The sequence below is a fragment of the Triturus cristatus genome, chromosome 12, assembly GCF_964204655.1.
Source record: "Triturus cristatus chromosome 12, aTriCri1.1, whole genome shotgun sequence".
Classification (NCBI taxonomy): domain Eukaryota; kingdom Metazoa; phylum Chordata; class Amphibia; order Caudata; family Salamandridae; genus Triturus; species Triturus cristatus.
In genome coordinates, this window is record NC_140595.1 from 54,098,489 (window position 1) to 54,111,386 (window position 12,898).

General features: G+C 47.6%; 1 protein-coding gene across 1 annotated transcript in view; it reads left to right on the forward strand.

Moving 5' to 3' along the window:
• UNC13A (unc-13 homolog A) overlaps nt 1-12,898 on the forward strand; it is a 237,707-nt gene that overhangs the window by 167,832 nt on the left and 56,977 nt on the right. The window contains exons 23-28 of the mRNA XM_085640070.1: nt 2,437-2,505; nt 3,170-3,259; nt 3,577-3,711; nt 4,535-4,668; nt 8,816-8,901; nt 12,001-12,127. Of these exons, the coding sequence (XP_085496196.1) occupies nt 2,437-2,505; nt 3,170-3,259; nt 3,577-3,711; nt 4,535-4,668; nt 8,816-8,901; nt 12,001-12,127 (641 nt within the window). The remainder of the gene's footprint in view (nt 1-2,436; nt 2,506-3,169; nt 3,260-3,576; nt 3,712-4,534; nt 4,669-8,815; nt 8,902-12,000; nt 12,128-12,898) is intronic.

Genomic DNA, 12,898 nt, shown 5'->3' on the forward strand with positions numbered 1-12,898 from the left:
CGAGACCGCCCTCATCGCTGCCACAGACGACATCCGAACCCTGTTGGACAACGGAGAAACAGCGGCCCTCATCCTCCTGGACCTCTCCACGGCATTCGACACTGTCTGCCACCGCACCCTAGTGCAGCGCCTCAGCAACGTCGGGATCAAGGAGAAGGCACTGGAATGGATCATCTCCTTCCTCACCGGAAGGACACAGAGAGTCCGCCTGCCCCCGTTCAGATCAGAAGCCACGGAAGTCACCTGCGGCGTCCCTCAGGGCTCCTCGCTCAGCCCCACCCTCTTCAATGTCTACATGAGCCCCCTTGCGGCCATCGCACGCCAACACAACCTGAACATCATCTCCTACGCCGATGACACCCAGCTGATCCTCTCCCTGACCAACGACCCCGCCACCGCCAGAGCCAACCTACACGAAGGGATGAAAAACGTGGCCGAGTGGATGACGACCAGCCGCCTGAAACTGAACACAGACAAGACGGAAGTCCTCATCCTGGGCTCCTCACCCTCCGCCTGGGACGACTCCTGGTGGCCCCCTGCCCTGGGCAACGCACCCAAACCGACAGACCACGCACGCAACCTGGGCTTCATCCTGGACTCCTCCCTCTCCATGACCAGACAAGTCAACGCCGTCTCCTCGTCCTGTTTCAACATCCTGCGCATGCTACGTAAGATCTTCCGGTGGATCCCCACCGAGACCAGGAAAACAGTCACCCAGGCCCTCGTCACCAGTCGACTGGACTACGGCAACGCCCTCTACGCCGGTACCACCGCCAAGCTCCAGAAGAGACTCCAGCGGATCCAGAACGCCTCGGCGAGACTCATCCTCGACGTCCCCAGACGAACTCACATCTCCAGACACCTGAGAGACCTGCACTGGCTCCCGATCAACAAAAGAATCACCTTCCGGCTCCTCACCCACGCACACAAAGCCCTACACAACCAAGGCCCGACCTACCTCAACAGCCGCCTCAACTTCTACGCTCCCAAACGCCACCTCCGCTCGACCAGTCTCGCCCTCGCAGCCGTCCCCCGCATCCACAGAGCGACAACAGGAGGTAGATCCTTCTCCCACCTGGCCGCCAAGACTTGGAACGCCCTCCCCACCGAACTACGCCTGACCCAAGACCACCTCTCCTTCAGGAAGAAGCTCAAGACCTGGCTGTTCGAGCAGTAGCGGACCCCCCCCCCCCCCAGCGCCTTGAGACCCTCCGGGTGAGTAGTGCGCTTTATAAATGCCTTTGATTGATTGATTGATTGATTTTTTATGTCAATAGTAGAATGACTTCCACTGTGTTTTTTGGGCTTCCCATTTATAAAATCTGTTATGAGGTAAGTGAAGGGAAGAGCCAGGACAGACACACACACATGGACTTTACAATTAAAGAAGTAGAGCGGCTATATTACATAAAGGAGATTTATTGAAAAGTCGACCCTGACCCTGTAGGTCACCTTTCCGGAGCCTCTTGTGCGGTGTTGCATGTACCCTGTCATCTGCCTGCATTTAGACACTTTGGCCCCTATACCCAGCGGGTGCAAATTCTGAGTTTGCTATGAATTCCCACTTGCTCCTGACTCAATATTACAACATTGTGGGAAAACTGCATATTCATGAGGGTCTACCGGGTCAAACCTGGTGTAAAGCTCTCGTCCTATAGCAGGCATGTTCGATTTGTGCACCTTGAAATGCTGGATTGCAGATGCTGTTCATGAAATATCCTCCAGTAAGAAGTGTACAAAGAGGTATTGGGAATAAACTATGCACCCCATAAGTCTTGTACCTTACAATATTCCCATTTACCAGTTGTGCAATTTTTGTTTGTTATGCCATGCAATTTGCAGGCCTCTTATGATCTGAGCCTCTGTGTTTTATACATAGACCTGTTGTTTTACCGTGTAGACACTCTAAGAGCATGTGGGAGATAGTTATTAGATTTCAGTGAAGTACATTCGCTTTTGTTTATGTCTTAGTGAAAAACATGAAGGCTGGCTGGTCTACCTTGCTGCCTTTGCAATGGCATGTTAGACTGCAGTCATCTTCCCCTCCAGCACCCTCTCCCACCCCCAGAAGAAGTTCTCACAGTGCACATAGGAAACACTTTGGGGGGGGAAATGTCTACCATTCAGGGAGGAGACTTTAAATTTGGCAGAGCAACTGGAATTGCAGAAGCCATGCCTATATTACCCAAACCATACAGTGGCTGGCCTAGTTCGAAGGTGTATAAGAAAGTGTATCCCCAAAAATAGGATTTTAGCAATGTAACAGTACTATTGTATGATGTGCATTAGGTCTGGATAAGATTGCATGCTGAGCAGAGGCATTGACTCAAAAATCATGAGGAAACAGAAGATGTCAGGGTAAGATCAAATGGATAGGGTATCCTATTGGGTGCATCATTCATAGACTGATCTGGTTTTTCTCCTTGTATCCCACAGAAAGAGAGATTTGTGAAACTCCTGGACCAACTACACAACTCGCTCCGCATCGACTTGTCCATGTACCGAGTAAGAAAGAGGGCAACTAGGGAACACCTGTCAAGACCCAGTGTTCTCATTTCAGGGTGCAACAGGAAAAGAGATGGCATTTTAACCATACAAACATTATATATGTCCACTCCATTTCAGAACCCTAATCTTCACCAGGTTACTGTGGGTTTAATAGTGGAGACAATGTTTGCAGCCTTTCTAGTGGGAGAGTTCACTATCTTAGCAGGTTAAATACATTGCACTCTTTGCAAGGAGCTAATTTTATCAAGCATAACGTTTTTTTGCTTTATTACCATAGGGAAAGGTCACCATAACAAGAAAAACAGTTCACATTGTGACATTCCAGTATATTACATGGGGATGGCAAAAATCCTTCTAGAGTCACAAGAGTAGGTGTTATTTACTCCCAGAAATTCAGATACAAATGAGGAGTAAATTATACCTACACATATAAATGGGCACATTGTCTCTACATAAAGTGGTGTGGCTCAGCCAGGGGTGGAGTTACACAATATGAAGAATGCCTTGTGAACAGGTCCTCAAGCCACGTAAACGGGGATTTATCAAAGCGGGTTCCACAAGGAATGTATACAACACAGTCCTGGGAACATAGGAATGACACAGAAGTTCTTGCTCCTGCCAGTTACACTTTGCTTATCTTGTTTAATTTTCTTATTTCCAGAATAACTTCCCTGCCAGCAGCCCTGAAAGACTGCAGGATCTTAAGTCGACGGTGGACCTGCTCACAAGCATCACTTTCTTCAGGATGAAGGTACTATGAGCCACTGGCACTAGAGGCAAGAAAGCATAGGGTTAGAATGAATCATCAGGTTAGGCCTTTAGTTAGATTATGGCAGGCTTTATTCTATTACCCTGGTGTCGCGGAGAGATGTACTCTGCTCCCCTTGTGGAGCACAGCCTGCCATATTTGGGAGTTCTCCACCAGGTTTGCGGGGATGTCTGTGCCTTTAGAGGAGCCCTTGATTTGAAAGAAAGTGCTTGTTTTGGTCTAAAGATTGTGGCATTCAAGACTATCCTTAATATGTCCATGTTTTCATGTGCTCCCCTCTCACCCATTCCCACGCACAGGTCCAAGAGCTGCAGAGCCCACCCCGTGCCAGCCAAGTGGTGAAGGACTGTGTGAAAGCCTGCCTCAACTCGACGTACGAGTACATCTTCAACAACTGCCATGAGCTGTACAGCCGGGAGTACCAAACTGACCCTGTGAGTAGGAGCAGCTTGGCTTTACCTAGAAAGGTCTGCACTGATAACAGTGGTGGCAATCCCTGAGTGACAATGTGGCAGACTGTAGTATTACTAGTATTTCTGTACACTCACCAGTATGGCGAGGTTAGGGCCTTCAAAGGGAGATATTAAATTACACCAAGAAATTCCACTGACTTCCAATACAGATGCTCAAGCATCACCAACGTACTTGATTAAAGATTTGGACGATGAATCAACTTAAACTGCATCTGATTAAAGGGTAAATAGATGGATGGGAATTTAGTGGCAGCTCAGGCAGAGGAATGTCGCCCCACTGCAGTGTAAAAAAAAAGCAAAATAAAATGATAACTCGAGGTTATTATCATTTTATTTGTTCCTGCCGTGGTAGCTTTGCAGGCGAGGCGGGGCGGGGCTGCCCTGCTCTCAGTGCAGGGGAAGGAGTGGTGGGCACTCTGTTGGTGCGCATGACTGTTTGGCTGGCCGTCTCAGGCTGCCCAAACAGTCATGCGCACTTCGCATGTTCTCTACCCAGGGTGCATTACAGCCTGGGTGGAGAACATGCCCAGGCCCCGTCTGAACACTGCACCACGGAGCTCAGACCAATCACAACGCTGCATTGCAGTGTTCTGATTGGCTTTGGGAGCCTGGGTGCTTTCCTGCTTCCGCTCTGGGCGCGGAGAGACAACGAGGAGCGACACTGTGGTCAGGTACGTTTATTTTTATACACACCCAACTGATCCCTGATACCGGCCGCCACTGACTGGATTGGCTCATGAATAAGTGTCTATTGTGAGCCTACCCTTACATTCTCCTTTCACAGGCAAAGAAAGGAGAAGTGCCTCCCGAGGAGCAAGGGCCCAGCATCAAAAACCTGGATTTCTGGTCGAAACTCATCACCCTCATTGTGTCCATCATAGAAGAAGATAAGAATTCATACACACCCTGCCTGAACCAGTAAGTAGGAGGTGCAATGGCTAATAGGATGCCAGTTTAAATTTATGGTTGTGTATTATTGTAGAGTACTGTGAAAACGAAATAACCTTTATGCGCTTGCCTCATGCCAGCACCGCCAAAATGCAATAGCACTTAGGAATTGTTACAACTTTTTATGCAGGACATAGTATTTTGTGGCATCAATAACAGACTTGAAATAACTGAGTTCTGAAAAGGGCTCAGCTTTATCAGGGGTAGTGGAAGCACTTATTGATTAATAATCATGCATCGTTATGGAACCTCCCCGTCTCTGCTTTGAGGTCCTCATCCCATACTCTTCCCACTTTCTTTACAACACCCTAAGCAGAGACAACCGAGTGGAATAGCTACGATTGTATGCAAAGCTGAAAAGTTGGACTGAGTTACCATGCTTTCTAATTATCCATCGAATTGCAAATACCCAAGGGAGTATCCTTGCAACTCTCCATCCCCACTACTGTAGTAGTATTATTTGTGGAAATGTGCATTTGCACTATACACCTTTTATTTCCTATTTTCCCCACTACTGATTTTTCATGGTTGTGAACTCTCCTCCCATAGTTTCCCCAACTAACATGCATACTTGAGTGGCATTGTTTTGAAAGCTGGGCATAAGTTCACACACTGGGTGTGAAATATCATTGGGAAGGATAGTGAAGTAGCACAAAGTTACAACCTTGTAGTTCACAGCCCTCTTCTGGGTGCAGCAGGTTCTCGCCCCATACTCCATGATTAGTATAGCTTCCGTACTGGCAGGTTTTTATTCGGCCATTCCTCCTGTGGACATAGAAATCTGCAGTTCATCCTCTTATGAATCACAAAGTTGGGATACAAGCATGCATGTGTTGAATGTAGGGTCTTGAAAAAAGTTGTGCCTCGTATTACTGGATACCATCAAGTGCACACTGTGGACCTGATATCCAGTTAGGTTGAGTGGTATCCCTGGGGTGGATATCGCTCCACCTGAATACAAATGGCCAGGTGCCTTGGTTTTCCTTGGAGCAGAAACACCAAGCCTGATTTTACCTTCTTGTATATCCAGACAGTAACATTGCACGAGGCTTTTTGTGCAACAGCTGGAAAGCCTTGTTCCTGGACCCAGCCACACTTCTTCTTTGACAGCTCTCCCCTACAAAAACCATTATTCCGTTTGCCCCTCCTGTAAGCCGCCCTCTGTCCACACCCGCCACAAAGCGAACCTACTGTGGTGCCCCTCTGAATAGGACCTACCATGCATAATTCTGCTTAGTAATGTCATATCTGAAAGAGACACGTTAGTGATAGATTCCTTTCCGCAGAATATCCCCAGGTGTCGGACTGGATCCGGAAAGTTTTCATCAGCAGTACCCTTGCGCGTTGGTAGATGTCGTCGTGTGGTTCCGCGTACGTCGCTGGCGTCCAAGTCGCCGAGATGACGTCGTCGGAGCTACTTAGACGCGCCCATGCATGCGGACGTCAGTTCTTTCTCTTTCCACGCCAGCAAGCGCAGATCCGAGAGAGCAGTACTCATAGTTAAACTTTTAACTTCGTTTTTGAGACTTGTTTCTCTTGTTTTATCGAGTACTCTACTCCTGGTGTAGTAGGGATGCCCGGGTTTAAGTCCTGTAGGGACTGCCGTCGGACCATGTTGGTGGCGGACCCACATGACGTGTGTCTCTTCTGCTTGGGGCACGCCCTTGACCCCGAGGCGTGCCTCAATTGTCAGGCCATGGCGCCAAAGGCTTTGCGGGAGCGTTCCCGAAAGTTGTTGGAGGCCCGGCAATCGGCTCTGCATCGTTCAAGGTCCCGTGTGAGGTCAAGGGACAGGTCCCGGGGCCGACACCATCGTTCGTCGGAATCGGGGACAGGTAAGTCAAGACGCCATAAGAAGTCGAAGAAGCGACATTGCTCTTCGTCTACCAATCACCGGTCGTGGGACGCGGTGGAGGGGGTGGGTGGTCACTCCCCCACGGCTCCGGTGGAGCCACCGTTGTTGCCTGCGGCCTACCCACCTTTTCTGGTCCCGCACGCGACTTCGGAAGAAATACAGGTATTCCTGTTGGCCTTGCGCCGTTTGTTTCCCACACCGGATTCCTCCGGAGGGCCTTCGGGCCCCGTGGGGTGGTTCTGCCCCCATGCTGCCGCCTTTTGGCCCCGGCTACGCTGGCAGGATACCCTATGGGGCCGTCGGCTTCTGCGCCGACCGCTCCGGCCTCGGCACCGGGCCTGACGCTGCCTCCAGCGTCGGGGCCGACGCCGGACACGACAACGTTGCCTACGGGGCTGGACTACGTCGACCCTGAATTGGTCTATTATCCTCCGATTCCAATTCCAGGTGGTGAGTTTATTCCCTCTCCCCGGGCCCCTCGTCCTTACAGGCCTCTTACACAGCCGGTGGACGAAGGGGAGTACTGGGAGGTGTCCGAGGACCATCTCACAGCTCAATGCGAGGATGAACCGGAGTGGGAAGGTGATATGGAAGGTCCAGGCAATCTGGATGTCTCTCCGCACCCGGGTACACTGTCCCCTGCTTCTGTAGCTACGGACAGGTGGGTTCTGCAGATAGTCCAACGGGGCTACTCCCTCCCCTTTGAGACTACCCCTCCAGCCATGTCGCCTCGGTACCACCGCATGTCGGGGGATCACTTGGCACTTCTCCAGCTGGAAGTTGCGGCCCTCTTGGCCAAAGGGGCCATTGAGCGAGTTCCGACGTCAGAAGTAGGTTGTGGTTGTTATTCCCACTACGTCTTGATTCCAAAGAAGGACAAGGGCCTGCGTCCTATCTTAGACCTCCAGAACACGGTGTACGATGTACGCGGAGCTGCATGATGACGCCTACGACGTGCAAGGGTACTGCTGACGAAAACTTTGCGGATCCATTCTGACGCCTGGGGATATTCTAAGTTAAGGAATCTATCACTAACTAATGTCTCTTATCGTATCGTATCGTATCTCTTATTGTATCGTTACACAAGTAAGTAACTTGTGCGCCAGCATAATTATTCTGCATTTAGAGGGGGTCTAACATGTAATAGGCAGAATTCCATTCGTAAATACAGGCCAGTGACAGTAATTCCAGCCGCTTGGAATTCCTCCTAACCCAAAACTGGAGCCTATGGAATAAATATCCTGTAGGCAGCGTGTCTGACCAGTTGAGCAGTTACGATGAACTCTTATTCTCCCTGTCCTTCCATCGGTGTGACTGTGAGATAGAGGCAGCCAGGACCCCATCCCTGACCCTGTACACAAGGAAGAAACAGCAAGAGCCTTGTGCTGGGCAATTTCCTGTATCTTTAGTAGAAACTATTTGAGTTGTGTGATGTTTCATGGCTTGAAAATATAGAGAAAATCTGTGGTTTAATTTGCAAACATTCTTGGTCTGTTTCATAGGAATTCCGTGGCTCATATTAGGGAAATCCCTAGGCCCCTGTGGACATTGCATGGTGTGTGCTGTAATACATCTCCAGGCTGTAATTAGGAAATTCAGCGGACAGTATTGTATATGGTGAACTCATACATCGTAATAAGTAAATTGCCATTTTTTTAAGCATATCAGGAAATTTTAAGGATGGCCTCTGTTACTTGTATCGTAGAAAATTAAATAGCCTGCTTTGGCATTTATACTGGAACTCACTAGGCTATTGGAAATTGCCCAAATTCTCGTTGTGTTATGTGCATTTGTATTGCGCGGTGTTGCTTTGTAGCCATGTAGGCAATTACTCCTCATGCTTAAGAGCTACCACCCTCACTCTTATATATTTAATCATTTAAATCTGCCCACTTTTCAGCTCAGGTTCCTTTTCTTAATAATCTTCTCCTAGTTTTCTAAACTCCCCTGTTGTGCTTTGCTTAGTCCTTGCAGAGACATCAGGCAAGGTGAGAACTCTAGTTTGCAGAAGGGTGGTAAATACCCATAAGGAAAATAACAGGCAACCAGTTGCAGTTACAGTTGCTTCTGCCATCAGGAGGTGCCAACCTAATGCATTATTCCCAGGCCTTTATTGTAATGCCTACAATGTGTGTCTTCAGCAGCAGGAGGCCTCAGCATCAGTTGTGGGTTGAGGGCTATTGAACATGAGTTTCCAAAAACACCATTAGAATGCAAAATGATAATGCTTCGTATGAATGTATGTCCTCGTCTCCCTCCCAGGTTCCCTCAGGAGTTGAACGTGGGGAAGATCAGTGCCGAGGTCATGTGGAGCCTCTTTGCTCAGGACATGAAATATGCAATGGAAGGTGCGTGCTTAACCCTCTCTGCTCCCATCACAGGTGTTCAATGTAGAGCCTTCTTCAGGTACCTGGTAAAACCAGTAGCACCACACAGAATTACTCTCTTGAATCGCCTTATGCGAAGGTAGGGACAATGTTTAACCTATATTTGATCATAATCATACAAATTGCAATAAGCAGATGTGAGAATGCACCTAGATCAGGGATATGCTAAAAGCTCGCTCAATGTAGACCCTTCTTCAACTCTCCAGTAGCACAACCCAAAATTACAGTCTTCTAACCTCTTTCGAAGGTGGACATGATAAACATCTGATATTCGATCATATTCCTAGAAATTACAAAAACAGGTAGGAAAATGCAGACTTATGAGGGATATTCTAAACACGTGTATAGGGTATCGACTCAAAAATAGTATCAATTTAAGGGTTCTTTAGTCCGGCCCAAAATATTAAGTGTTTCTCTGCATTAGATCTGGTATGGAGTCAACTGCTAGTTGGATATTTCCCAACATCAAGCTGAGAATCCTTCTGCAAGGAAAGAACATGGAATATGTTATGCCCTTAAGTAAGGGACCCATGAAAAGGTTCTTTTATGCACTCAATAGTTTTTTTTCTCCCATGCCCGTGTGCTGTAGTAATGAGGCTCCACTAGTCGCTTTCTCTAGTTATATTCTCGCTTCATTTGTAGGGGAATCTCCAGAAAGCCATGCTTGTTGCATCCATGTTCCTGAACTAAGCTGCCATCCTGGCTACAGGTCTGTGACTGGAATTTCTCAGACCAACAGAATATATGTTTTTGCCATGTAAATTGAGCCTAAGAAAATTTGAAATTTGTTTATGAAATTGAGCACTGTGGATGGAGGAAAAATTCTGAAAGTGATTCACACTTGCATTCTGCCACTATCCTTATCACATCCCTGAGAGTGAAATATGCCAAAGCATTTCCTCTACAACAGGGAGAGGGAGACCAATACGTTCCTCCAGGAAGTCAGTCCATATGTGACCCCTTTTCACTGATTTTATATTATAATAAATAACCCGATATCTGTCAAGCGCAAAATAATCACCCCAAAGGGCCTCAAGGCACTGAGGGGCCATCGTGGAGATTATGTGAGCTATTGCCCAGAGTCACGGGGTCTGAGCTGAGCTGCCGCCGGAGATCGAACCGGGAGCCCCGTGCTCCAGATGTCAACCGCCCTAGCCGCTGCGCCACACCTCTTCCCTCCCTCCCTCCTTCCTTCCATTTACAAATGTTTTGGATTTTTTAGAACACCATATAATCAGATGTCCGCATCCTTGAAGGAATATAATGTAGACATCTCAACTGGATAGTCCATTCTTAAACGTCAAGGCACTGCACTGCTCTAAGGCTTCAAATCTATGACCTCCTAAATAGTTGTGCCGTATAAATGCTTATCAGATGTGATATTGAGATTATGAATTTTTCTGTGGCTACTGAACTGACCGACAATGAATAGAACCAGAATTCTAATAGAGCTGCGCTGAGAGGAATGATTGCTTACTCTTTGCCATGGAGACAGAGTCAATTGTCCTTCACCCATGATGGTCCTTGGCTTAGTAGTCAACTCTCTGCTGTCATCCAGCTCTTCACAGAGATCTGTAATACCTTGGTTGTCAGCATCATAAATTTCACTTTAGTGCCCATGGTCGACACATTACTCAACTTCCAAACACACATTCACACACATTCTGAACCAATGTCATTTTGGCTACAAAAATTATGATTTGAATTTCCTCATTTTTTCAACAAACAATCTGAATCAGAATTCCTGAGACTACAGAGTATATTTTCTATTTGACCAAGACTGGTAATCTAACTTAGGTAGATGAAGATGTTCCTATGGGAATTAAAAAACATGGCAGAAGAAATGGAGGCCCCTCTCCCAGGGCCGGCTTTAGCTTTGGTGGTGCCCAGTGCGACAATGTTTAATGGCGCCCCCAAAGACCTCCTTCTCCATGGATTCCCTCACTACCATCCTCCAACAATGGCCCTTAAATCTCCATACCACACTCTCTCTCTCTCTCTCTCTCTCTCTCTCTCTCTCTCTCTCTCTCTCTCTCTCTCTCTCTCTCTCTCTCTCTCTCTCTCTCTCTCTCTGTCTCTCTCTCTGTCTCTCTCTCTCTCTCTCTGTCTCTCATGCATTTATTTTGCTTTATGGCGCCTCTCATACCAGTGTAAGGTGTCGGAGCACTTTACATCACATACACATTACACAGTGACAATCAATCAGAAGTGTGTAAATCGGTGTATAGGAAATGTTACATCAGACAGAGGACTACAAGGTGTAGCAGTTACTAGTCATCAATACTGGTAGGCAGTATACTTTGAGTGCTTGGTCCGGAGAAGCACAAACTCTGAATTTTAAACTTAACACCATGGTTGGGGATTGGCTTTGCTAATAAGAATCGATTTCTACGCAAATGAACAATTTCTGCAGGCCAGGAACACTGCAGCAGGTATTTTAAACCCATATTGTACTTGTAAAAACTGCGCCCCTCCCAAAGTTCGCTCCCTGTGCGGTGGCACTGATTGTACCGTCCTAGAGCCGGCCCTGCCCTCACCACCAGATCCACCCACTGGCTCTCTTAGCTACACTTAGTCTGTAGGGAAAAGATCCCATTTGAAAACTCAGACCTCTAGGACTATATGAAGTGTTGCATTGAGACGCACATTCATCGATGACGTGACGCTACTCTGTGGCATGGGTGGGGGGCTTGTGGTCACAAGGGTTGATGTGGGTATGGAGTTCTGCTTCATCAGCTGATAATGGAAGTGTCAACAGTTGAAGGATTGATAGCGGAGGTCATCATGGATCATACTTGCTGTGGACACTCTTGCTTTTCTCCAATGAAAGAGAGACTCTATCTTTCTATAGTCAATAGTGTGGGTGTGGGGCGTGTTCTTATAAAAGACTAGGGACAAAGGGAGAGTTTCCATGATTTGGAGTACGTATCTTCCCTAAGGTAAAGGGATGCAAATAATGTTTTTCCTCACTATAGAGAAGTCTGCCGTTGGTCCAACAGTTCCAGGAAGGATGTTTTCAATTTCTGTTATCTTACTATATCTCTTTGTCTTCCTTCCCAGAGCATGACAAGCACCGTTTGTGCAAGAGTGCTGATTACATGAACCTACACTTCAAGGTGAAGTGGTTATACAACGAGTACGTGAAGGAGCTGCCATCTTTCAAGAGTCGCGTTCCCGAGTACCCAGCGTAAGTGTGTGCTTCACCACTGCAGGTAGACGTCATAAGATCATACTAGGAGATTTAGGAACACCAGAGTAGAAACTCTCATCGGCATCACTAGGACACTTAGAACCACCAGAATAGGACCCAGAACCACCACAGTTGGTAAACCTTCATCACTAGAATACCTAAGGAAACCATAGTAGAAGCACTTCATCATCATCATCACTAGGCGGCCTAGAATATAAAACATGTCGTCATCACAGGTAGTTTAGGCACACGGGAGTATAAATTCACTTGTCACAATCAAGTGCAGATTTAGAGGTACAGATTAGGAGACCCAGAAGCACCTTAGAGGTACAGATTAGGAGACCCAGAAGCATTTTAGAGGTACAGATTAGGAGACCCAGAAGCACCATATTACTATGAGGTACACAATCGGGATACCTTTGAGGGTACGTTGGAAGATCTAGGCACACCAAAGGACCAGTGAGACTTGAACGCTTATCAAGGCCAAAATGCTATACAGATACACAGATACACACTCGGTGCGAGCTTTACTTCAGCGGAGTGACCTATTTCTGCTCCCCCCGTGCTGCAGTATGGGGGCAGGCGGGGTCAGGAGAAGCAGCTTTCTTCAGCTCCTGCACCCCTGCCTGAAAGCCCATCTCTGGTGTCCTAGGACCCGAGCCTGGGGAACGGACTATTCTGGGCCTGGGGAAGCCATGAGATATGTGTGAGCAGTGGATTAGGTGATCTGGGAGGCTGAAGTCAGTAGTCAATGGAGCACGAGAGGAG